This window comes from Protopterus annectens, chromosome 7.part0, assembly GCF_019279795.1.
Source record: "Protopterus annectens isolate FY-2018-M chromosome 7.part0, PAN1.0, whole genome shotgun sequence".
Classification (NCBI taxonomy): domain Eukaryota; kingdom Metazoa; phylum Chordata; order Ceratodontiformes; family Protopteridae; genus Protopterus; species Protopterus annectens.
The window spans coordinates 1,579,829,941-1,579,856,545 of record NC_056739.1 but is presented as its reverse complement, the minus strand read 5'-3'; the positions used below and the strand labels follow the sequence as shown (position 1 = coordinate 1,579,856,545).

Below are 26,605 nucleotides of genomic sequence, written 5' to 3'. Positions count from 1 at the left end.
AAGCAGGGGGGTACACATTCCTACCCCCTCTGCAGACTAGCCATGACATTGTGGAACACAGCCTTGAGCTGCCAGGTACAACTACAAGCTCAATTCCTGCCAGGAAAGCTGAATATTCTGGCAGACGAACTAAGCAGAAATCTCATGGACCCACACGAATGCAAACTGGAACCACGGATTTTAAATATGTTGACAAGCAAATGGGGGAGCCCAGACATAGATCTTTTTGCCTCACCCCAGAACTACCAGTTGGACAAATTTTGCACAATAACTCCTCACAAAAAAGCCTGGAAGGTGGATGCTCTGTCCTTCAGCTGGAAAAACCTATCAATCTATGCTTTTCCCCCTCTGCCTCTGCTCTCCAAAGTTTTGCTAAAAGTCAAACAGAACAAGCCAAAAATTATTTTGGTTGCTCCAGACTGGCCACGCCAACACTGGTACCCACTCGTGTGCAGTGTGTCACAAATTTCTCAATGGCACCTGCCTCAGACACCTTCCTTACTGTCTCAGCAGGAGAACCAAATCTTGCACCCTCAGCTTCCAACTTTGAATCTTGCAGCTTGGCTGATCATTTAAATTCCCCCTTAGCATCCCTCAGCAAACCTGTGATGGATGTCATTTTGGAGGCGAGAAGACCTAGTACTAGAAAATCTTATGCTGACAAATGGAAAAGATTCTGTGCCTGGAATCAATCTCATGGGATGAGCACAGCAGCGCCCAATTTACCTCAGATTTTGCATTACTTAACTGAGATGCTTCACAAGGGCCTGCCTTTTTTTTTCCATTAAAATCCATGCCTCAGCAATTTCTCATTACAACACAGAACCTCCTCTCTTCTCTCATCTTCTGCTCAAGCAGTACCTCAGAGGGCTCAAAAACTTGAGGCCACCCAGGAGAGCTCCAACCCCTGCCTGGGACCTTAACTTTGTATTGGAAAAACTCACTCTACCTCCTTTCCAGCCAGCTGCTACTGCAATCTTAAAATTTATTTCTTGGTAAACAGCCTTCCTTTTAGCAATCACTTCAGCTAGAAAAATATCTGATTTACAGGCTCTTATGGCAGTGGAGCCTTTCATCATCTTTCATGCGGACAGGGTGTCACTCAGGACCAATCCATCCTTCATGCCCAGTGTGGCTCTTAATCAGTCCATTCATTTGCCAACTTTCTTTCCCAATCCACAGAACAAGGGGGAGCGGATTCTACATTCATTGGATGTACACAGACAACTTAGATTCTACTTGGACAGGACTAAATCTCGAAGAAAATCTGAACAACTTCTGGTAGCATTTGCTGCAGGGGCAGAGGGAAAGGCTATTTCAAAACAAACCATTTCTAAATGGATAAGCCATTGCATTCATTTCTGCTATAAGTACCATGGAAAACCTATCTCCCAGGGGATCAGATCTCATTCCACCAGAGCTGCATCTACTTCTGCAGCCTTTCTCGGAGGCGTTCCTACTAGGGATATTCTAGAAGCTGCTACCTGGAGTTCAGTTCGTAATTTCACCAAGCATTATCACTTACCAATTTTCTCTAAATCCAGAGCTGGCTTTGCCACTGCTGTTTTGCAGGGCCTTATAGCTGGTCCTAATGCTGTATAAATCCATCCTCCCAACCATAGCTTTGGGAATCTACTCAAATGTAATGACTGCAACAGTGAAACTCGAAGAACAGTACAGTTGTGCACACTTACCATAAATGTTCGAGTGTATTCACTGTTGCAGTCCTGGTTACCCTCCCTCCAGCCCCCTGTTTTTCTTTTACTATACCTCTACTTTCTTTTACTATCCTTAAAAGCCTTTTTGGTGTATTTGCTTTTGGTTGGAGGTATATTTTTGTGTTTTTAATTGTATAATCTGAAGTAGGAAGACTTCATTCGTCTGCAACCTGTGGGTATCGGATCCGACCTCGGATCTGAGCCGGCAATTCAAAAGCTTAGGCTCCGAGCTCCTAGCTCCTCCCTCTTACCCATAACCCCTTGCCAAGCCCTGACTGACCTCAGATTTCGTTTGCCGCTTTTCAAGTTGCGACGGATTCTTGAGCTCCTGGCGTTTTTTGGTGACAGATAAGTTTGTCTGACAAAAAAAGTTTAAAAATTCTCTATTTTGTTACTTTATATTATTAGTGTTGATTGTGTTAGGCTTTCCTCTCTCTTTTTATTTAATATTTCACGGGTTTTTGCGTAGTTTGGTGTGTGTTGTTTTAGGCCTTCAGGGTTTATAATGTCTGAAGCCCATAAGGCTGTTTTCTCTAAATGTACCGAGTGTGGCCATAAGCTGTCCCCAGCGGATGGCCACACTCGGTCATCTTGGGGGTTGAACACCTGTCATCTGGTTGTACCATTTGTGCAGGGTTCAACCCCTGGGCTTTGAGGGAGCAGCGGTCGAAGCTGGTGCTGGCGGGACTTTTACCTCCAGATACCGCTTCGGCTTCTGCCCCTTCTACTCAGCAACTTGTTGCTGTGGGCTCTCCCCCTCCAGCTGGGACTCAACCTCCCTCTAAGTTGCCGGAGGAGAAAGAGTCCTCTAGGGAGAGAGAGAAGAAGGAGAGGCACAGGAGAGGCACCACAACGGAGAGCGAAACTTCCAGTTCGGCTCCTCCATCTAAGCGGCCTCCCTGTGCCTTCTAGCTTTCCTCCTCCTCGGCTCCACTCCCTCGGTTCTCTCCTGGGCCCGAGGAGGAGGAGGCTAGCCCTTCTACGAGGTCTCCGAGGCTCTCTAGGTCCGCCCGGTGGCCTCCACCAGGTCAACTTTTCCATGAGTGAAGCTGATATGGACCGGATGATGAGGAAATTCATCTAGGCCCAAATGCAAATGGGAGTGCTCCTAGCCCCAATCCGGGAGGGGCTTGACCCTTTTTCGCCTTTGGCTCCTTCTCCGACCCATACCACGGGTTCGAGCTGTCGGCGCCGGGCAGACTTGGATCCGGGGTGGGTCGGATCCGATAGGTCGGCGCACCTCGGATCCGTCCCATCCCTTGAGTGCTTGGTGCCGGACCCGACCTCTCGGAGCCGAGGACCGAGCCTCGGATCCGAGGGAGCTGGTGTGTCTTCGGCTCCGTCCAGGTCGGAGCACACCGGTCTCGGATCCGACGGTTTCGCTCCGACTCCGATCCGCAAGGCCGGATCCGAGTGGGGGTCGGCTCTCGGGGTTTAGAGAAGCTGGCTCCCCCTCGGCCTTTGACGTAGTGGAAAGGGCACTGTTGAGGACGTCCGGACCCCCGGTCCCTGCCACGGCTCCATCCCGCACTCCCTTGCAGTTGGGCCAGGCCCCCACCAGCCGGTCCCAGGGACAGCCCGCCTCGATGTCCCAAGTGGTTCCCTTGGAACATCCAACTGCGGAAGAGTACTCCTCGGACAGCCCCCCCCGATGAAGTACCTCGGAAGCGCAAATGCAAAAGGAGGCACATGGACTCCCCCGAGTCCGTTACCGAAGACACAGATTTGGATGAAGGGGAAGGCTCCCCAAGGTCACTCCCTGAAGTCGTCTCATTTGGAGACATTATGGAGATGTTAAGGATCAGGGGGGGTGGTCTGCCCCCAAGGCTTCCTCGGACGAGTCTGTGTTCTTGGAGGCATTCGAGGCGGGCCCATCTACCTCTTGGGTGTCCCCTCCTGCTGACCCTCTGGTGGATCTTATATCCATCAGAGCGTGGAAGGATCCGGACACCGTTGAGCCTGTGCCCAAGCGTCCTGACCGCATCCTTTCCCCTCCGGCAGACCGCACTCACTGGAGCAAGGGCCCCCCAGTAGATGCCATGATGATGGCTGCAGCCACGAAGAGGGAATTGGCCCAGGAGAGTCCCTCTATGCATCCTCCGGGCAAGGAGTCCCGCTCGATGGATCGCATTGGGAAGCGAGTTTTCAGTTCAGCAACCTTCTCTTTGAGAGCGCTGAACTACATGGCACATGTCATTAGGATGCAGCGGGATCTGATTAAAGAATACGCTGCATCTCCCCCAGAGTCCATGTCGAGTGAGGATAAACAAGTATACTCCACCCGAATGGCCACTCTCAGATCAGTTTCCAATACATCTATGCGGCTGCTTTCTCACGCTACTGAGGGAGCCGCTAGAGCCAGCGGAGCAGGCCTAGTCATGAGGCGACAGGCCTGGCTCCGCCACTGTGATTTTGCAGAGCCCTTCAAGGCGACCTTCGCGAATGCCCCCTTCGATGGTTCTGCCTTGTTTGGCAAGACTGTTCGCGAAACATTAGTCCAGAGCGAAAAGGACGGGAAGACGCTGTCTGCCGTCGAGTCCGCTTCTCAGCTCCCCAGAGGTCCTTCTCTAAGAACCAAAAGGGACAGAAGAAGATGTGGTTCCGGAAATCGCAGCAGTCCCAACCTGCTCCGGATAACCAGTCCTTCCGTGGCAGAGGAGGACGGGGAGGTCGCCGTCCTAGAGGCAGGGGGGCTCCTAGCAACTTTGGGTCCAGAGAACCTTTCTCTGATAGACCCACGCAGCAGCCCTGAAGGGTTGCCCGGCTGTCCGTCTCTGGAGGCAGTCGGGCGTTCGAGGCACCTGACTTCTTGGGAGTCCATCACAACAGACCGTTGGGTGCTTCGTGTGATATCCAGAGGTTATTCTATTCCCCTATACAAGGTTCCCAGATCTCGCAGCCTCCCAGATGTTCCACCCGACCAAAGGGAGGCAGCTGTCGAAATCGAACAGCTGCTAGGAAAAAGAGCCATCCAGCGCGTCCCCCTAGATCAAACTGGATTAGGGTTTTACTCCAGGTTCTTTTTGGTGCCAAAGAAAACGGGGGACCTAAGACCAATCTTAGACCTTTCCCAGCTGAACCTGTCAGTAACCAACCAAAAGTTCCGGATGGTCACCCTCCAATCTATACTTCCCCTCTTGAGGGAGAACGACTGGATGTGCTCCATCGACCTCAAGGACGCATACTACCACATTCGCATGGACAGACGATCCAGGAGGTTTCTTCGCTTCCGGCTGGGAGCCAGTCATTATCAGTTCAGGGTCCTCCCCTTTGGTCTCACCTCAGCCCCCAGGGTGTTCACCAGGTGCTAGCGGTGGTAGCGGCCCACCTGCGGCTCCAGGGATTACAGGTCTTTCCGTACCTGGACGACTGGCTCCTGACGGCATCATCAAGGCATCTTCTGTGCTCAGCCAGGGATTACTTTCTTCAACTAGCCCCAAGGCTGGGCATCACGATCAACTGGGAGAAATCTTTACTGCACCCCACACAAGCTATAGATTTCATAGGAGGAAGACTAAACACCAGATCAATGCGAGCCTTCCTCACTCCAGACAGAATTGCCAACCTGAAGTGTCATGTGGCAGCGGTCCTGCAACCATCTCCAACGGCAGCTTCGGTCCTGAGGGCCCTAGGTTCTATGGCGGCAGCTATTCCGCTTCTCATTCATGCTCGCTTACGCATGCGGGTTCTTCAATGGACCCTTCAGGTTCAGTGGTCCCCTCTTTGTTCCTCTCTCAACGCTCCGATTGCGGTCAGCAAGGCGTGCAGGGACTCCCTTCTTTGGTGGCTTCTTTCTCCGGAGCCCCTGGCAGGAAGACCTTTTTGTGCTGCATTTCCCCGAGCCACAGTGACCACGGACGCTTCTTGCCTCGGGTGGGGGGGGCATTCTGCGGGAAAGATTGTCCAAGGCACGTGGAATCCCACAGGGACGTCATTGCATATAAATGTCCTGGAAATGAGGGCGGTGCTCCTAGCGTTGCAAGCACTTCACCACGTTCTTCCTTCAGAGACTATTGCGATTCAGACAGACAACATGTCGGTAGTCTGGTATATCAACAAACAGGGAGGAACCAGGTCTTACCCCCTTTGTCGAGAGGCCATGAGAGTCTGGGAATGGGCAATTTCCACCAAACGCTTTCTGGTAGCAACGCACATTCTGGGAAAGTCCAACATCCTTGCGGACAAGCTCAGTCGCACCATTCTTTCTCCTCACGAGTGGTCTCTCAATCCTCAAGTAGCGAAGAAGATTTTTGCCGTTTGGGGGCAACCCTGTTGCGATCTTTTTGCCTCTCCCTCAAACGCCAAATGCGACAATTTCTTCGCTCTGCTTCCCCCACCAGGGGAATTCCCGAGAAATGCTCTGGTGCATGCTTGGCCTCCCGGTCTCCTTTATGCCTACCCTCCACTTCCTCTGATGCAGAGGCTTCTGCAGAAAGCCAACAGTTTGGGGAGCAGAATGATTCTCATTGCCCCGTTCTGACCTCGTCAACCCTGGTTCCCCTTCGTATGGTCTCACAAAATCAATCCACCCTGGATTCTGGATCCAATTCCGGATCTCATCTCCCACCCTCTGGGAATTTCGGTTCCCAATCTGCACACCCTGAAATTGACAGCTTGGCTGCTCCAGTTCCATCCTTGATTAGGACTCCCGGTATCTCATCACCGGTCAAGGCCATCTTAGTAGCAGCTCATAAACCTTCCACCAGGCAGGTTTATCGGAGTAAATGGAAGAGATTCTCTATTTGGGCGGTACAGAGAACTTTGGATCCTTTCTCGGCACCTATGTCAGCGGTGCTGGATTTTTAACAGACCTCTTTCATCAAGGGGCAAGTTCTTCCACGATTAAGGTACAATTGGCAGCTATCTCGCATTATCACATTGGTCATGAGACAGCTCCCTCATGACGGCGTAAATTATGCAAAACCTTTCTCAAAGGGATTTTTTTGTTGAGGCCTCCAGTCAAGGAGGTTGTACCACCTTGGGACTTGTCTTTAGTTCTGCAAGCCCTTACTGCTCCTTCCTTCGAGCCTGCAGCTTCTACAGATCTAAAGTACCTTTCCTGGAAGACTGCCTTCTTGGTAGCTATCACTTCAGCCAGAAGAGTGTCTGAGCTTCAGGCTCTATGCGTCAAGCCGCCTTACCTTTCTTTCTTCCCTGATAGGGTGTGCCTCAGGACCAATCCATCTTTTCATCCGAAGGTCTCTTCTGAATCTAATATTAACCAATCAATCAATTTACCTGTGTTTTTCCCAAGTACTCAAACAAAGGAGAATACAAATTGCATTCCTTGGATGTTCATAGACAATTACGTTTTTATATTCACAGAACAGCTGGTCACAGGAAATCAGATCAGCTGTTCGTTTCCTTTGCTAAATTTGCTCTGGGTAAAGCAGTATCTAAAGTCACACTTTCTAAGTGGATTGCTAATTGTATTCTGCACTTCAGGTAGACCTGCTCCTCAGAGGGTTACGGCTCATTCTACTAGGGCAGTTTCCACGTCAGCCGCCTTTAAGTTCCGTGTATCATTGGATGATATCTGCGCGGCAGCTACTTGGGCCTCGCCTCATACTTTTATTTCTCATTATAAGGTGGATGTTGTTTCTAGAGGAAGAGCATCCTTTGGCTCAGCGGTGCTCCGAAACATCCTTCCATGACGGCTGCCCAAGATTCAGGTAGCTGGGGACTCTGTCCCACAGGTTGCAGACGAATGAAGTCTTCCTACTTCAGATTTAGAAGTTATGTACTCACCATAACGTTCCATCTGAGTAGGTGACTTCATTCGGATGCAACCATCCCCCCCTCCATCCCCCTGACCTTTATAGCGCGAGTATTTATGCTGTTTTTTCGTGTACTGTTGTCAGTATTTTGAGGCAAACTCAATCTGAGGTCAGTCAGGGCTTGGCAAGGGGTTATATGGGTAAGAGGGAGGAGCTAGGAGCTCGGAGCCTAAGCTTTTGAATTGCCGGCTCGGATCCGAGGTCGGATCCGATACCCACAGGTTGCATCCGAATGAAGTCACCTACTCAGATGAAACGTTATGGTGAGTACATAACTTCTAATTTTGCTCCCCATTTGGGGGGCACCTGACATCTGGGGCAAGAAAAACTGATGTAATGGCGTCGGCTGCATGTTTTATACCCCTGACGACCTGACGTCATGGAAGAAGGGACAGCAACCGACACAGGACCCAAGAATTTGTTAATCAGGCCGACTGAGGGCAACCCGCCAGCAGATTACCCAAATGTAATGACTGCAACAGTGAATACACTCGAACATGTACATTTATGGTAAGTGTACACAACTTTACTTTCTGCCTGTTGATCTTCCTTTCTTTGTCAATATTGCAGACAAGTCTAAGGGCACTACTGGTTTTAAGCAGTGCCAGGACTGCGGGTGCAAGATGCCCAACTCTGATGGACACTCCATCTGCGTTTGCTGTTTAGGTCCTTCACATCTGGACCAGGAATGCTCCATCTGCCAAGCTTTTAGTAATTGGGCTTTGGTAGAGTGTAGAAATAAATTAATGTTGAAGGGCCTTATTAAGAGGAGTCAGTGTACTTGCAAGCCTTTGGCACTGTACCATCTACTTCTTGGGTGACCCTGCCCACTGACAGTCTCATCAAACTGGTCGCTGAGCTGGCTTGGAAGCTCCCGTTTCCATAGAACCAATCCCCTGGAGACTGGACAAGATATTATTAGCTCCTGAGGACCACTGATACTGGGCAACAGGGTTAGCAGTGGATCCCGTGGTGGTGGTGGCGGCTGCCAAATAGGAAATAGCCAAGGAAAGTTCCTCTGTTCATTCCTCTAACCGAGAGTGTAGGAGGATGGACAGATTTGGAAAGCAGGTGTATGCATCATCGACCTTCACTTTAAGGTCTTTGAACTTTATGGCGCATTTTACTAGACTCCAGAGGGATCTGATCAAGGAGCTGTCAAGACACCCTAGCAGGAACTGTATCTGAGGGAGTCCAGGATAACGTGGCCTCTCAGCAACCCTGGAGTCAATTTCCAGCTGGTCCCTGAGGCTCATTGCACATGCATCCGAAAGGGCAACCAAGTCAGCTGATTCAGGTGTAGCCATTAGACTACACACCTGGATGCACCTGTGTGAATTTGCGGAAGCATTCAAGTCTTCCTTCGTCAGTGCTCCCTTTGATGGAGCTTCTTTATTCGGCCCCAAAGTCAAAGAAACTCTAGCCAGGTGTGAGAAGGATGAGAAGACCTTGTCTGCAGTGGACATTCATTTTTCTGCTCCTCAACGGTCCTACTACAGGAATTAGAGAAGTGGAGAGATGTGGTTCAGAAAATCCCAAGGGTCTTTTCAGGAAATGTGTGGTAGAAGCTCCCCTCAGGGCAGAGGGGGGAGCTCTAATGGAAGATGCCGACCTCGAGGCAGAGGTGACCCGTAGAATCAGGTTTCCAGGAATTCTTTCTCCTGTCAACCCTACCAGTGCTCCTGAAAGGGGGCCCCCGATTGCTTACCTCTGAAAGTGGTCGGGGGAAGAATTTCTCCACATTCAAGAGCCTGGCAACAGATAATCTCAGATGCTTGGGTGCTGAGAATTATTACCAAAAGTTACACTATTCCCTTCACCCTTTAACCAGAATCAATAAGAAGACTCCCCAATGTTCCTCCCAATCAGAGGGACCAAGCAGCCGTAGAAATCCAAAAGCTGCTAGAGAAAAGAGTCATCCAAGAAGTCTCACCAGACCAGATAGGATCCAGATTTTACTCTATTCTTTTTAGTGCCAAAAAAGACAGGGAACTTGAGGCCAATTCTTGATCTCAGCCTTCTGAACAAGTTCGTTCAGCAGGCAAAATTCCAGATGGTCACTGTTCTGTCTGTACTTCCCTTTCTAGAGAAATGACTGGATGTGCTCTACAGACCTTCAGGATGCATATTACCACATAAAAATGGACAAGCACTCCAGAACATTTCTCCACTTTCGGCTGGGAGCCAGTCATTTTCAATTCAAAGTGCTGCCCTTTGGTCTCACCACAGCCGCCAGGGTGTTCACCAAGTGTCTGGCAGCAGTAACAGCTCACTTGAGACTGTATAGATTCCAGGTGTTTCCTTGTCTAGACGACTGGCTCATCACTACTCCCAACAGGCATCTGCTGCTTCAAACAGACCTCATTCTACAACTGTTCACTTATCTGGACATCACAGTGAATCCATCAAAATCTCAACTAAGCCCCACTCAAGATTTAGAATTCATAGGAGACCATCTGAATACTATCTCTTGCATGGCTTCCCTTCTTCTCCACAGGTTACAGAAAGTAAAATCCTAGGTACAAGTCATTCTTTCAAAAGGCAAAGTTCTGGCACTTCTAGTCCTCCAAGCCATAGGATCCATGGCAGTGTCCATTACCTTGGTTCCTCTAGCTCTATTCCAAATGCAGCTACTAAAGTGGCTTCTAGCATCACAGTGGTCCCATTCTAACCCACCCAATGACGTACCCGATTCTTAACACCAGCTGCTGCAAGAAGAACTTATCTTGGATGGAATCAGAAGAAATTCTTTTAGGCCGTCCCTCTATTCCTGATCAACCCAAGGCCATAGTGACCAAGGATGCCTCCCAGATGGGGGGGCATTATCCAGGAAGAACATTCCAGGGCACTTGGTCCCCGATAGAAGCCAACCTGTATATCAGTGATCTGGAATTAACGGCAGTGCTCCTAGCGTTGCAAGCCTTTCAGTCTGTCTTCCCCTCAGGAACGATTGCAATTTAATCAGAAAACATGTCAGTTTTCTGATATATCGGCAAACAGGGTGGAACCAAATCCTATCTCCTATGTTGAGAAGCTCTGAATTTGGCAATATGCAATATCCTCCAACCGCTTTTAGATAGCAGTACACATCCCCGGGAGCTCAAAAGTGATAGCAGACAAATTCAGCAGGTGCAAACTTCTGCCTCACGAATGGTCTCCCAATGCCAGAGTGACAGATATTTTTTGTCTGTGAGGCAGCCTTGCTGCAACCTCTTCACTTCACCCCTGAACAAAAAATGCAGCAGCTACTTTGCCCTGATCCCCCCTCAGGGGAGTCCCCGAGAGACGCTCTCCTTCTCAGTTGGCACATGAGTCTCCTCTGTGCATTTCCCCCCTTTCCCCTCTTTCTGAAGAAACTGGCCAGGTTGAGAAGCAAGGTGATCCTCATTGCATCTTATTGGCCTCGACAGATTTGGTTTCCCTTTCTCTGGCCTCATCTCATTCACTGTCTGTGGATTCTGGACCCAGTTCCAGATCTGCTCTCTCACCCTCAGGGACTGGTGCAGCCAAACCTGAAAACCTCAAGCTGACTGCTTGGTTTCTGCAGTTCCGTTAATCGCCAGGCAGAATGGTTTACCTTCCCAGTACAAAAAATTCTATTGGCGTCTCATAGACCATCCACCAGGATACTCTACCTTAGGAAGTGGAAGAAATTTTCATCTTGGGCATATGCTAACAGTCTTAACCCCTTTTCCGCAACAGTAGAAAAAGTGTTCGAATTTTTTAGCCATGCTTTTTGATCAAGGAACTTCTGTTTCCACAATTAAGGTCCAGTTAGTAGCCATTTCCAGTTTTCATGATGGTTTTGAGGATCTTCCTCTAATTTCACCTAGATTATGTAAAGTGTTCCTCAAAGGAGCACTGAGATTAAAACCTCCATTTAAAGACCCTCTAATCCCCTGGGATCTAACCACTGTTCTACAGTCTCTAGTATTTTCCCCATTTGAACCAGTAGCGACATGCCACTTAGTTTCTGTCATGGAAAACTGTTTTTTTCTCATAGCTATTACCTCTGCAAGACGAATATCTGAGATTCAAGCCTTGTGTTCGAAACCCCCTTATTTGGTCTGTCATAAAGGTAGAGTTTCACTCAGAACCAACCCATCCTTCCTCCTTTCCAAAGGTGGTCTCAGAATCTAATATTAGTCAAACCATTAATTTGCCAGTTTTCTTTCCCAATTTTTCCAACAAAAGGGAATATTGCCTGCATTTGCTGGATGTTCACAGGCAGTTACATTTCTTCTTTAGCAGAACTAAAGAATCCAGAAAATCAGACCAGTTTTTATCCTTTTCTGGCCCAACCTTAGGAAAATCTGTTTCAAAAGTTACCTTGTCGACATGACTAAGAGACTGTATTACATACATGTACAGTAACAAGAGTCTGTACTTCCGCGGTGGTGCAGCGGTAGCGTTGTTTCCTCACAGCAAGAGGTTCTCCTGTTCGATTCTCGGTTTGGGTTGGGAGTGCCTTCTGTTTGGAGTCTGTATGTCCTCCCCGCGGTCGAGTGGTCATTCGAAAGACATGCGTTGAATGGGCGTGCCTTCGTTGAAGGTTGGGCGTCGAGCTGGCAACCGAACACCATAAAAAACAACTGCCAATCATTAGCGGACCGGAGTTCCGCTGTGGCGACCCCTAACTGGGAAAAGCCAAATGACTACAACAACAGTAACAAGAATCTCAAGTTACAGCAACTATTGTCCAGACGTTTCAAATGTATCAGCAGTTCTGCTTACATTGGAAAACTCCAAGAAAACAAAAGACCATATAATGCAAAAATTTATTCTAGCGCCTCTGTGACCACCTTCAAGGAATCCTTGAAGGTGGTTACACCAAGACGCTACAATACATTTTTGCATTTTATTGTATGGTCTTTTATTTTCCTGGAGTTTTCCATTATGAGCAGAACTGCTGATACATTTGAAATGTTTGGACAATAGTTGCTGTAATTCGTGGAGTGAGAAGAGGAGAATAGAAGAGTGGTTGTATTAACAATCTCAAGATGTTCATCGTGCATACAGCTGCAGTCATCACACTTGGGTTATCCTGCTGTCAGGCGGGTCCTCGGTCGGCCGAATTCCAAAGTCTAGGTCCGGCGTCGGTTGTCATCGCTTCTTCCCTGACGTCAGTGCGGCAGGGGTATAAAAGAGGCAGCCGACGCCATTTTCTTCAGTCTTTCTTGCTGCGCGGTGCCCGAAGCAGAAGCAGTTCGCAAGTGCCGGTCGGCCAGCTCCTGAGATTTTTGAACAGTATTTCAGCCGAAGTCTTCTTTAAAGCTAAGTACCCCGTTGGGGAAACTTTTCTTGCCTCAGACCGATATCAGACAAAGTTAATAATTGCATTTCTTGTGGGAAGCAAATACCGCATAAGGATTTTCACTCTTACTGTATACCTTGCTTAGGGCCAGACCACGATGTCTCGGCCTGCCGTTTTTGTGCTAGGTTTAACAAGCGCACTATTAAGCGCCTGGCGGAGTTCGCCCTTCATTATTTTGGCAAAAAATTTAATTATATCGTCGTCGGATGCACCGACGCCAGTTTTAGGCAAAAGATGCAAGGATAAGGATAGCCATCCAAGGCCTGCACCGAGTACTGACATCACGCTTAGGCCGACTACCAGTTCTCCGGTTCTCAGTGAGGCGCCTACGCAGCCCCTGACTACCGATGAAACTATTTTACCAGCCACTTCAGTACCTGAGGCCGCAGGATCCTCTGTCTCCATTCCCACTGCAGATACCGACACCACTCTTGGCGGGGAAACCGAAATTTTAGCGAGGCCTGCCATTTCTGAAGGCGTTTTCAGGCCTACCACCTCCTCTATTAAATCATTCACAAAGTCAAAAGCTGCAATGAAAATTAAAAAACAAGGTCCTCAGACCCCCTATCAAGGCCCCATGCCTAAAAAACAGATGCTTAAAATGGCTGAGGATTTGATTACTCTCATCAGGGGTTCTCAACCCCCCTCAGACAAAAGACCCAGGTTGGAGGAAGACTACTACCCTTCCTCAGACCAGGCTTCTATTACTTCAGACCATTCTGAGGACCAGGATTACACCTATTCCCCATTTGAAGACTCTGATGCTGAGGAGTCTATTCCCTCGGTCTCCCCCCCCTGAGGACTACTCTTTTGGGGAGACCCTGCATACATTGAGAGAGCACTTCCACTGGGAAGGCCAAGATTACTCAGATTCCAAGAAAAGGCTCAGGGAATTTCTATTACTTCCCCAGCATAGGCCCCTGGCTATTCCTCCTGTCTTAGATATTTTGGATGATGTGTACACAGAAGCCAGTCTTAATCCAGACTCATTACCTCCAGCCCCTGTTAAACCAGACAGATATTACCGGGTTCCTGATTCTCACCAGTTCCTTTATAAAAGCCATACTGCTGACCCAGAAACAAATTCACAGGGTCCCAAGGGGATTAAGGCCTCTACTGCTAAAAACCCTTTGCCTTCAGAGAGAGATTCTAGAGCATTAGAAAGGTGGGGAAAAAGGTGTATACATCAGCCACTTTAACCATGAGGGCATTAAACTGTCAATTTCATATGTTAAAATACCAACAGTTCTTGCTATCTCAGCTGAAAGGCAAAATGACACAAACAGAACAACCAGACTTGAAAGAGTTGCAGGATTTGTTGCATGGAGCAGAACAAGTGGGGAAACGTACCTTGCAGTGTGGTTTTGATGCTTTAGAGGCCTCATGCAGAGCTGCTGTCACTGGGTCTGTCATACGTAGACATGCTTGGCTCAAAGAGCAAACCTTACCAGATCATGTCAAAGCAAAGTTATTAGATGCACCACTACAAAAAGATGTATTGTTCGGTGTTAAAGCTGAGGCAGTACTAAAGAAAATGGAGGAAAAAGCGAAATCTATGCAAACAGTTAAAGATTTCTTGCAGGTGCAGCCTCCATGCTTCAGCAGAAACTGGCCTTCAATAAATTGGTCCTTTCCAGCCACGGACAGACCCCAAAGGGGCAGATACAGACACCCAAGGGGTAGAGGACAACCTCAAGGATCTTACAGAGCTAGACAGTGGCAAACACCAGCCCCCAGAGGTGGAGAAGATAGACCACAGTCATTTAGAAAACAGATGCAATGACTTTCCCCTATGCCTGCCAAACAAAGATTTAATGGCAGCACCTTTGGGCAGAAAACTGGCCTTATTTTCAAAAAACTGGCACATTGTTACACAGGACAAATGGATTCTGGGTATTATAGACAAGAGGCTACAGGTTCCACTTTCACACCCTTACAAAAATGAGAGGCATGCCAAACCTGCCACAAAATCAATGGGCAGAGGCACAAAGGCAAATTTCCGCTCTCATGGATATGAAAGCAATTCAAGAGGTACCTGCAAAAGAACAAGGTCAAGATTTTTATTCAAGACTATTTCTGGTACCAAGGAAGGACAAAGATTGGAGACCCATCTTAGACCTATCTATTTTAAACACATATCTAGAGGTACCAAAATTCAGGATGCTCACATTACAGCAGCTTCTTCCCATGCTGGGCAAGGAGTCTTGGCTGGTAATGTTGGACCTCAAGAAGGCATACCTGCATGACCCTATCAGACAAGATTGCAGAAGATACCTCAGATTTCTTGCAGGATCAACCCATTACCAATTCTCTGCATTGCCCTTTGGCTTATCTACTGCGCCCAGAGTGTTTACGAAATGCCTGGCATCAGTAATTGCCTTCTGCAGACAACGAGGAATCCAAATCTACCCATATCTGGACGACTGCCTGATCCAAGCAGACAGAAAGGACCTTCTATTGCAACATCTGGCATTTGTAATAAAACTGTTAAACTGCCTGGGGTACACAGTGAACAAAAAGAAATCAAAACTAATACCTTCTCAACAGATAATTTTCCTGGGTGCCAGCTTAAATACAACAACCCAGATGGCCTACCTCACGCCAGACAAACAAGGGCAACTGTTTCAATACTACAACAAAATGGCAACTTTAACCAGGCTAACTGCAAGGAAAATACTGCAGGCTCTGGGGTTCATGGCATCTTGCATCCTACTAATACCATTTGCAAAGCTGCATATGAGGAAACTACAATGGTACCTAAAAAACTTATGGTCTCAGCACAGCCACAGCTTGGAAACAATTATACCACTCATTCCATGCCTTCAAAAGGAATTTTTGTGGTGGGCTCAAGCATGCCAAAGAAACACAAGTCTTCCTTTCTGTTTACCACAAGCAACTCAAATCATCACAACAGACGCCTCAGACTACGCCTGGGGAGCACACATGGCAGGTCACTGTATTCAGGGAAAATGGTCCCAAAAAGAGATGCACCTACACATCAACCAAAAGGAGATGCTAGCCGTGCAAAATGCTCTTATGACCTTCAAAGACCTACTGCATCCAGGCCAGCTATTAATAAGGACAGACAACACCACAGTCATGTGGTACATAAACAGGGGGGAACGCATTCATACCCCCTGTGCAGGCAAGCCATGACCCTGTGGAACACAGCACTGGAATCACAAATTCAACTACAGGCACAATTCCCGCCAGGGAAGGAAAACACACTGGCAGACAACTTAAGCAGAAATATGACAGACCCACACGAATGGAAGTTGCATCCTCAAGTCTTCTCAAAGATAACTCAGGCATGGGGACAGCCAGACATAGATCTATTTGCTGTCCACAGAAATTACCAGTTGGAAAAATTCTGCTCAAGGACCCATCATCCACAGGCCTGGAAAGTGGACGCACTCTCTTTCAATTGGACAACATTGACAGTCTATGCCTTCCCGCCTCTACCTCTACTGGCCAAAGTCCTATTAAAAACCAGAGCAGAGAAGCCACAAATGATTCTCATTGCTCCAGACTGGCCACGACAGCACTGGTATCCTCTCCTAAAGAGCCTGTCACACTCACCACCATGGATCCTTCCTCAAGTTCGTCTTCTGTTGTCCCAGCACAACTACAAGACCCTTCACAGCCAGCTCAGAACTCTAAATCTAGCTGCATGGAGAATACCTTAATTTACCAACAAACTCTCCTCTCCAAGGAGGTACAGGATGTCATCTTGGAGGCCAGGAGACCCTCTACTAGAAAAACCTACTCCGCCAAATGGAAACGATTTTGTTCCTGGAATCAAGCAAAGGGTCAGAATCCTTGTGTAATAAATATACCTCAGATTTTACAGTACCTAACTGAGATGTTAAACAGTGGCCTCTCCTTCTCTTCCATCAAGATCCACGCTTCAGCCATTTCAGCACAATACAATACGGATCCTCCTTTATTCTCACATCCTCTATTAAGGCAGTTCCTCAGAGGGGCAAAAAATATAAAACCCCCACGGAAACCACCAGCTCCAGCTTGGGACCTCAACTTCATATTGGAGAAGCTGACACTGCCTCCTTTTGAGCCGGCTTCTTCAGCAGAGCTACAATACTTGTCATGGAAAACAGCCTACCTTCTGGATATTACCTCAGCACGCAGGGTTTCGGAGCTACAGGCCCTCATGGCTGTGCAACCATTCATCATTTTCCATCAGGACAGGGTTTCCTTACGAACCAACCCTACCTTCATGCCAAAGGTAGTATCCAGTGTGGCTTTGAATCAGACTATTCATTTACCTACCTTTTATCCAAATCCACAGAACAAAGGAGAGAGGCTACTACATTCCTTGGACATTCACAAGCAACTTCGTTATTACTTGGACAGAACAAAGTCATTCAGAAAATCTGAGCAGCTCTTTGTGTCCTATGCTACAGGTGCTCAAGGAAAGGCCATTTCCAAACAGACTATTTCAAAATGGATAGCCCACTGCATACCCTTTTGTTATTCATTTCATGGAAAATCAGTGCCTGTATACATCAGATCCCACTCCACCAGGGCTACAGCTACCTCAGCAGCTTTCCTCAGGGGGGTCCCTACCAAGGACATTATGGAAGCAGCTACTTGGAGTTCAGTGCACACTTTCTCCAAGCACTACCACCTTCCACTATACTCAAAATCTAGAGCAGGCTTTGCCACAGCAGTCCTGCAGGGCATTCTAGCCCCTCCTAATTCCGCTTAGTTCCAGCCACCCTTACTTAGCTTTAGGATTCTACCCAAGTGTGATGACTGCAGCTGTATGCACGATGAACATAGTACAGTTTTGTACCTACCATAAATGTAGATGTTCGAGTGCGCGTACAGCTGCAGTCCAGGTTACCCTCCCTCCATCCCCTCTTAGGACAGGGCTTATGACAAACACCTTTAACAATACAACCTATTTGGGGTATTCCTTTCTGGTGTATTTGCTTGCAACTACTGTTTTGATTTATCTACTTATGTATGTTTGCATGACATCTTGTTTTGCCTTCCTTTCTGGGGGCACCTGACATCTGGGGCAAGAAAAACTGAAGAAAATGGCGTCGGCTGCCTCTTTTATACCCCTGCCGCACTGACGTCAGGGAAGAAGCGACGACAACCAACGCCGGACCTAGACTTTGGAATTCGGCCGACCGAGGACCCACCTGATGGCAGGATAACCCAAGTGTGATGACTGCAGCTGTATGCGCACTCGAACATCTACATTTATGGTAGGTACAAAACTGTACTTTGCTAGCACCTGTGAGAGCGCATTCTACCAGATAAATAGCCACTTCAGTTGTTTTTCATTTCAAGGCTTCCATGAAGGAGATGTGCGCAGCAGCAACATGGGATACTCCACATACCTTTATCACTCATTACAAATTGGATCTGGTCTCCAGGACAAGAGCCTCCTTTGGTTCTATAATTCTCAGGAATATCCTTCCATAAGGCCACCCAAGACCTAAAGTAGCTGGGAACTCTGTCCCAAGGGTCAAGAATGGATGAAGATCAACATCACAGATGGAATGTTATGGTAAGTACATAACTTCTTTTTTTGTTTTCCGGTTCACTTTGGTTAATCATGTCAACCAAATAATCATCGTGCAACCCTCCAGGACTGAAGGGTTGTAATAATACATCCACCTTGCTGCTCCGTTTCATCCTCGAGTAACCTGTTTGGAAACAAATCCTCAGAATCGGGCCCCACCATCTCTGGTACATCAATGTTCCTTTCTCTCCTTTTCCTCTGATATGGACTCACTCGCCCCCATCACAACATTAACATTTCCATTTGGCAGTGATTCTGCCAAATCCATATTCTTTTCAGCAATAACTACAACATTAGTGCCATCAGCACACTGGATTACATCCTCCATGGCTCTGCTGTCTTTCCGAGCCACTACCTTGTGTGGAACGGAGACAGGAACTGGATGTGCCATCTTTAGTTTCGTCCCCCTACACTGAAGAGTAGGGGAAGTTCCCAATGCCATGGCCAAATTTCTCCGAGTAGTATAAAAAATACCTCGGGTCTACAGTGAAAAGAGGCACTAGCCTGGTAGGACTAACCCTGTTAAAGAAAAAATAAAATAATTAAATCTCTGGTCTCTAATTATCATGAGTGGACCTTGTGACAGCCTGCCCCAGCTGGCTTCCACCAGTTCCAGACTAGTTGATCGACTGCTGTGTCTCCATCACACTCGGCACAGGAAAAGCCCATATAAAAGGAAGCACTTGAACTACCCAAAGAAGCCTGTCACCAAGGTTCCCACCCTTGATGAAGGGGAATGGTCCCCGAAGTCCTCCTGCAACAATGCCTCCTGTGACAGTCTCCTGACATTGATGCATCTGTGGGGGAGATGGACCACTAAAGCCCCTTCCCTGGAGGAGTTTATTTTCTTGAGGCCTTCTTTGTGGGCCCAGTCATGTCTTTGGTGGGTACCCCCCTTGTCAATCTTATATGTCTGAGGACTTGGAGATAACCTGAGATGGAGCCTGTCCCATGTAAACACAATAAGATCTTGACACCCCCCCCCCAAAAAAAAAAAAAAAAGAAGATAGGCCATTTTGGAGCAGGGGTCCCACAATTGGAGTGATTGGTCTCTGTAGCTGCCAAGAAGGGCATATCCAAGGAGAATGAATCAGCCAGTTCCCCAGATAAAGGGAGTCATGGGCACGGCACTTGACCTGTTTGGTAAGTGCATTTATGCTTCAGCCATGTTTGCCGTTCATGCCCTGAATTATATGGCTAATTTTGACTAGACTCCAGCATGAACTGGTGACTGAAGTGTGTAAGTCCATGGCAGATCCAGTCCCAGCATTCTTACTCATCAGCGAAGGGAAGTTGCAGAGGAAATCAGTAAGCTGCTTTTGAAGAGAGAGAGTCATGCAACAGGTCCCACCAGACCAGAGAGAATCTGGGGTCTACTCGAGATTCTTTTTAGTCCCATAGAAAAGCAAGGACTGCAGGTCTGCCCTGGACTTCAGCAGGCTAAAATTTCATGTGAAACCGGCCCATTTCCATCTGGTGATAGTGCAGTTAATTCTTTCACTTTTGGGAAGACAATTGGATGTGCTCAGTGGACCTCGGGGATGCCTGCAGTCACATCAAGACACTCCAGGAAGTTCCTGTACTTCAGACTGGGAGCCAGTCAGTATCAGTTTTGGGCCCTACCCTTCGGTCTCACCACAGCTTCCCCAAGTGTTCATCAAATGCATTACAGTGGTTGCAGCTTGGCTCAGGCGATACAGACTTCAGGTCTTTCCTTACCTGGACAACTGGCTCCTGACAGCAACTGCAAGGCTGTTGTTAATTCACACATGGAGCTTCTTGCTTCATCTCTGCCTGTCCTTAGGCATCACTTTTAGTTTTGAAAAATCGAACCTGGAGCCAGTTCAAGACTTAGTTTATTGAATGTCATCTGGACACTGCCAACCAAGTTACTAGACCTATAGCTCTTCAAGCCACATAAGTTCTTGCTCTCCAACCGCTTGTATTCCTCCTCTTGTCAGAATGTACATGAGGGTTCTACATGGACATTGCAGCTCCAGTGTCCCCTTAACAGCTCATCCCATGAACTTTCCTTTATGCCTCACTGAGGTATACTGAAGTCACACATCCTGGCGACTGATCTCTGAGCATGTTGTATTAGGTCACCATTTTGTTTTTCCTCAACCGATGGTCTCAGTCACAACAGAGACTTCCTGGATGGTGGGGGGCAGACAAGGTGTTTTGAAGGCAAGAATGCCTAAGGAACCTGGTCCCCTTGCATTGCAGACATTCCAGGACTACCTCCACAAAGGAATGATAGCACACCATGGACAGTGTCCCACATGGAAAGCTATCTAAACAAGGAGGAATACGTACTTATCCCTTGTGTTGAGAAGCTGAGGGTTTGGCAATGGGCAATGTCCTCGATGCTTTCTGATAGCAACACACATTCTGGGGAAGTCCAACATAATTGACAGCCATCTCAGGAGGAGTATTCTAATACCTCGAGTGCGCCCTAAATTCTTCAGTGGCGGCTCGGATCTTCAGCTGCTGTGGCCTCCCTTGCTGCAATCTCTCTGCTGCCATGTTCAACACCAAATGCAACAGTTATTTTGCCCTGCAGGGACTGTCACCAAGGGCTGCTGTTCTGCATGCTTGGCCCCCCTGGTCTCCTTTATGCTTACTCTCACAACTCTACTGATCATCAGTTTTTTTTTGCAGAAATTTTTTGTTGCATAGCACTGGTGATCCATCTTTCTCACTTTTGGCCAAGACAGATCTGGGTCCCTTACTTGTGGCTGCAAATGAGGCACCCTCTTTTGGTTTTGGACATAGTTCCAGATCTGATTTCCCATCAGTCTGTTCAGCTTCTCCCAAATCTAAAGACACGTTTGCTTCCATCTTTGCATTAACAAAGGTTTCATCAGAATGAAGATGCTGGTTTGTAGTATGCCGGCAAACTAACATTAGAATTATGATTAGGGGCGATGCACCTATGAGGTTCTGGATTAACTGATAAATAAGAATGTATCTTATTTTTATCTAGTCATTGCTTCTGTTTGTATTTAATGGATTTATGTTTGTTGCTAGCTTTGATGTCAGGGAGTTGTCATCTTTGGGTCCTGAACTGGAGAATCCAAACACATTTTTTGGCTTGATTAACTGTCCTTAAGCTCTGTTATTTCTTGGCATTTAAGACATTCATATACTCCAGGAATTTGCATGCCAATAGATGTGTACAATAATCTTTCTAGGGCTTTGCCACTAGAACTTAGCGAGATAGTTGCATAATAAAACAATTTCATCATTGCCGAAGGTGAATTGATAGAACAGGCCTGTTGTGGATTAGGCTTTCTTTCACGTACAGTATGCTTTTAGCCTCTTGATTTGTTTGCTGTAGTTATCCAACATCTTTGTACAGCATAACTTTGCAGTCCTCAGTTGTGAGTCATTACATGTGCACTTTGCGTCATCATTGTTTTCTCTTTCCAGTGTAAATTCTACCAAGAGATCTAAAGGTAGTGCTTGGAATTCTTCCCAGAGTTTTATGACATACTAAGTTGCACAAAGTATAACTGTTTGAGGATTGTTAAGGAGATGTGATTTTAGCAGCAAGGAAATCTATCCATCCTCTTCTCCTTGGATTTGTGCAGGAGTTGTCATTTTGTGCATCTGTCTCTGTATTTTTAATTGCTTGCTTCTGCTTGGATGAGTTTGTGTTAGCTGTCACACAAGTATATGTGCATAAATATGTTTAGAACTCCACATATTTCTGGTACAGGTGACCTCACCTTTTCCTTGCATGTGAACTGTAGGATAGTGCAAGCAGTTGACACTTTTTGTGGTGGATTTTTACAATCCTGCATCAGTACTGTCTCGTCAGTAAGAGAGGGAAGAGAGTACTGCAGAAATATTACCCATTTAAGCCATACTTCACAGACAGGTAAACCTAACAATGCTCAAATGACACATTCCTCAGAGATCTGCTGGTATGGTGAGCAATTGTGTTCCAGTGATTGATGTTTTTTTTTACATCAAATAGTGGTAAAGCTGGAATAGCTGATCAAAAATCAGTAAGTCAATCTGTACTGGCTTTTTTAGTGAAATCATATTACAGCAGGGTCTGGAAAATTTCCCTTTCCCCCACTGTAATGTGATCTTGGATTTGATATTATCAGGGGGGATGTAGGTGTAAGGGGGGGCTTGCCTCCTGCAAAAAAAATTGTATTTTGGGGGGATTGCCAGTGTTTTTACTTTAAACCATTATAAGTTCAATTTTGTCATTTAGATGACATGTCAAAATGTGATAAACCTTGAGCATCATACAACTTTATTCTAGTTGCATTCAATTAAAAAAAAACAGTTCACCTTTATAACACGAAGTGCAAGTTTTTCTCACCTTATGCATTGATGATGGTAGGATTTATCCTAAGGTAAAGGTAAATTTCACTACTTATTTCAAATCCTACTGTTAGGCACCATTGTTTGTTATTGCTTTATAATAGATTTGTGAGTCCAGTCCCATTTTTTGTTAATTGAAGTCTGATGCAGTAGCTTGCACTTTTCTGAAGATTAATGAGCCTTTTTGCATCTTTTTTTTTATAGCAGAGTAAGCCTCCATACGCAGCTTCAGCAGCAGAAGTGGCCAAAGAACTCAAGAAATCAAAGCCTGAAGATTCAAAGTCTTCAGCTGTGTCTTCTGACAGCTCTGTAGCTGAGAATGGAGCAGCAAACGAAAACAAACCAGCTTCACAGCTAAATGGAAGTAATGAGGTTGTTGAAACTTCCATAAAGTCTGAAAGTGCCTTGAGTAATGACTCTAAAATGTGCAATACAAATCCTCACTTGAATGCACTAAATGCAGACAGCAGCTGCCAAAGAGTTGATGCTCTTGAAGCAGCTGTCTTAAATAAAGAAGAGTAAGCTTATTTTTATAGAGGGTGAAGGATGTTGGAAGGTTCAGGGATAAAATTATTGGGAAAGAAGGAAAGCCTACAGTTGAGTACATTTTTTCCTTTCCATAAGAGAAAAATGAAGACTTTGGAAATTCGGATCCCTCTTTGATAACGAATTAAGTAAAAGCAGAAACCTTTCTTTCTAACCAGTTGTAGTCAAAATGCTACAAACAAGAAAAAAAAAATGAAGAGCATTTGACTCCCGTGTTTAAAAATGAAATACACAAGATGTTCTAACTGGTTATGACAACGCTTGGATTTTCTTTTCTTGAGATAAAGAAAAATTTTGGCAGTCTTCAGTATATAGCTTAACTATGTTTTTTTTTTTTTTTTTTTTTTAAGTAATTGGCACCATATGTATGCCATAATTGATTTTTCATTACATTGTCATACAGGTAAATCCATCTTTAAAGCTTTGGTTTCATTATGAACAGAAGATAACCACAGCTTTCTATACTATGGTCTTCACTTATGATGTGGTTCTTTGTGTTGAGAAGTGCAAGGAATTCAAACAAATTACGTAACTTTAAAGTTTTGTTAAAACTTAAGTTCTAAGCTAAACACATCATAAATGCTACAACATGACACGAAGTTGCAACTTAAATGATAGAAAATGCAGCTGACCTTTCATAATATGCAGATGACCTTTCAGAATAGTTACACAAGCTGTTCTTAAACTTTTTTTTGTGACGGAATAATACCATGCATCTGTGATCAATGAACTATGTGGTTTTGAATCGGACGTAGAACATTAGTACTACTATTTGAGCTAAACTTCTGCATGGTTCATAATTTTTAAGGTGTGTAGTTAATATGCATGTTCTTGTCCTCTTTCTTCCATCCTTACAAGTACTGTGCCCATTCGCAAAATTTAAAAAAAGCTAATTATCAGTAATAGTCCTATGAAAGGTGTTAAATATGTTTAGTCATTAACTGATCTTGCTCTAACCTTAACAATTTTGTGATTATTGACCTTTGTTGCATTTATTATGAAAAATTTAAAAAATATCTAGCCACTTTGAATATTAATGTTAACCCTGGTGTAATCATTGCTGTATGCATTCTTGTTATCTGTTGCTGTTTTATGCATTCATATTAGCAGATAAGAAACTCTGACAAATCACTTTAAAAAGCTTTGATCTAAGCAGTTATTCCCCTTTCTGTAGCAGGAAACAAAATGCTTGTTTTTAAAAGAAAAAAAATGTTCCCGTCAAGAGTTTAGTATACCTGTACCATTTTGATGTTTTACTAGCTTTTCCAGACTCACTGTACTTTTAAATCAGAATTGTTACCTTATGTTTGTTTTCATATAATTCTCCTGATGCTCTTCATCACATATTAGTGATTGGAAATGAGATGTAATTCCCCATCCCCTACCTGCAAGAGCTGAATAGATGCCTTAATGTAAGTTGAAAGGAGTTCATCCCTAACTCAAGGAATGTGCAAGAATGAACTACTGTTGGTTTTGACTGTTTGCAGATGGATTTTGGAATGGTGTATCAGAAGGTTATTGAATGCAACTTACAGAGCTTAATAAAAAATCTTTATTCTTTTAGTATAAGTGGTTGAGTTTGTGTTACTACTGTAATAATTCATGTATGACAACAGGATTTAGAACAAATCTTCATAGGCAAATGGAAAGCTGTGTCTGGGTCTGTTGAAGCTCTCAGCTGTCCAGATTTTTTGCCTAATATTTTTGGTCTTTTCCTTAAAATATTTGTGGTTTTCTGACAAGTCGCTGAGGATTGAAGTCACTAAATAAGAGCATGCATTTGAGTGTCAGACTTTATATCATTCAGAAAGTGCAAGTTAACACAAATCCTATTATTCTAGCAACTTTCTAAGTTTATAAGAACAATATTTAAAATCTGTCCCTATTTTTTGGCCTTTGTTACCCCATTTTTAGGCCCTGTCCAGATTTCTTGCTCTAAGAGGTTGAGAGGTATGGGCTCTATTTTCTGAAGAATTAGATTATGTAATTGCAGTATTTAAGAAAGGTGAATTGGATAGCATGCACAAACTGAAATATCTGACTTCAGAGCCTGCTCCATGCTGTTGTGTGTATTAACTTGCAAGTTTTGATAAGCATTTCACTGATATTCTGGTTTCCTGCCACATTCCAAAAAACATGCAGTAGGAGGATTGGACATGCTAAATTGCCCGTAGGTGCGAGTATGTGCGCAAGTGAGTGGTACAGATTAACTACCACGGCAGGACTAGCCACTTGGCGATGTAAACGTTGGCTCGAAATGATTGTCACTGTTGAAGTGACACCCCGACCCCTTGTGCAAAGGGGGATGGATGGATAGTTGTGATGTGGAAAGAATCTGCATTTTGACAGTATGGAGTCCGCAAAGTGTACCTTTTCTTAAATTTGTAAGCTTGAGCTGTCTTCTTTCTTGTGAAGCCTGTCAGATTATGTGATACAGTTTAAAGATAATCTGATAGAAACAAGGGAAAAGTTGCCTAATGTTATGATATGCAGTGTTTTTGTACTTTGTAGTGCCATGTAACACTTCTGTTGTACTTTGTAATTTTCCGTATTTGATATGGGGGGTAGCAGTAGTCGTACAGTCCAGCAGTTGTAGAGGCGCACGCATACACAACAGAGTGCTGTACAAACACTTGTGACCTTGTCGGCTTGTGCCTGTGGGGAGTTAATATTAGACAGAAAAAATGTCTCATACCTGCAGTATGACGCAGTAAGACAGCCTTCCAGTCCCTTTTCTGTGCCACACCCCAGACTTTAACAGTATGTAAGGCTTTGCCATCTCATAAGTACTGGGGTACCCACCCTGGTGATGGGATGCCTCAGGAATATTGTTGCTGTCATAATGCAATAGTTAAAAACAGTATAAAGTTTGGCTGCTGGCAAAGATTATCATGGGATGGATCAGAAATCTCTGCAAGTAGAGATTTTCTTATTCCAGTTTATTGCCAGTACTGTGTTAGGACCATTAGTATGGCTAAGGATCAAAATCTAAGCCAGCTTCTGAAACTTCACTTGCCAAAATAAGTCACAGAATTTTGTGAAATGGGTTCACTTTTGCTTTTAACCTGTAGTGCTGTCTCAGAGCAGCACAAAGACCAAGATAGTGGAAAACATAACAGAAACTCCTTTGAGGGCTCAAAATCCAAATAACAAATTTTCTCTCTGGTTAATCAAGCCACTCAGGTGGTCAGACACAGTATAAAATGTTTTCCTTTTGAGTTAATTTTCAGAGAAGATCTTGTACGTAGTAGCTGTCCATGAGTTAATGGATCATCCACTTTTTAGCATTTGAATCTAAAAAAAAATTTTTTAGCATTTTTCCAGTGCCTAGGCATTATGTCACATTGCTGCAACT

The 26,605-nt window shown here is 45.5% G+C and overlaps 1 protein-coding gene across 2 annotated transcripts in view; it reads left to right on the top strand.

Annotated features, from left to right (window-relative positions):
• FAM120A (family with sequence similarity 120A) overlaps nt 1-24,813 on the top strand; it is a 3,065,969-nt gene extending 3,041,156 nt beyond the window's left edge. For both annotated transcript variants that reach the window (XM_044078130.1, XM_044078129.1), the window contains one exon: nt 22,909-24,813. In XM_044078130.1, coding sequence (XP_043934065.1) covers nt 22,909-23,226 — 318 coding nt within the window. In that variant the 3' untranslated portion in view covers nt 23,227-24,813. The remainder of the gene's footprint in view (nt 1-22,908) is intronic.
• The last annotated feature ends 1,792 nt before the right edge of the window (nt 24,814-26,605 follow it).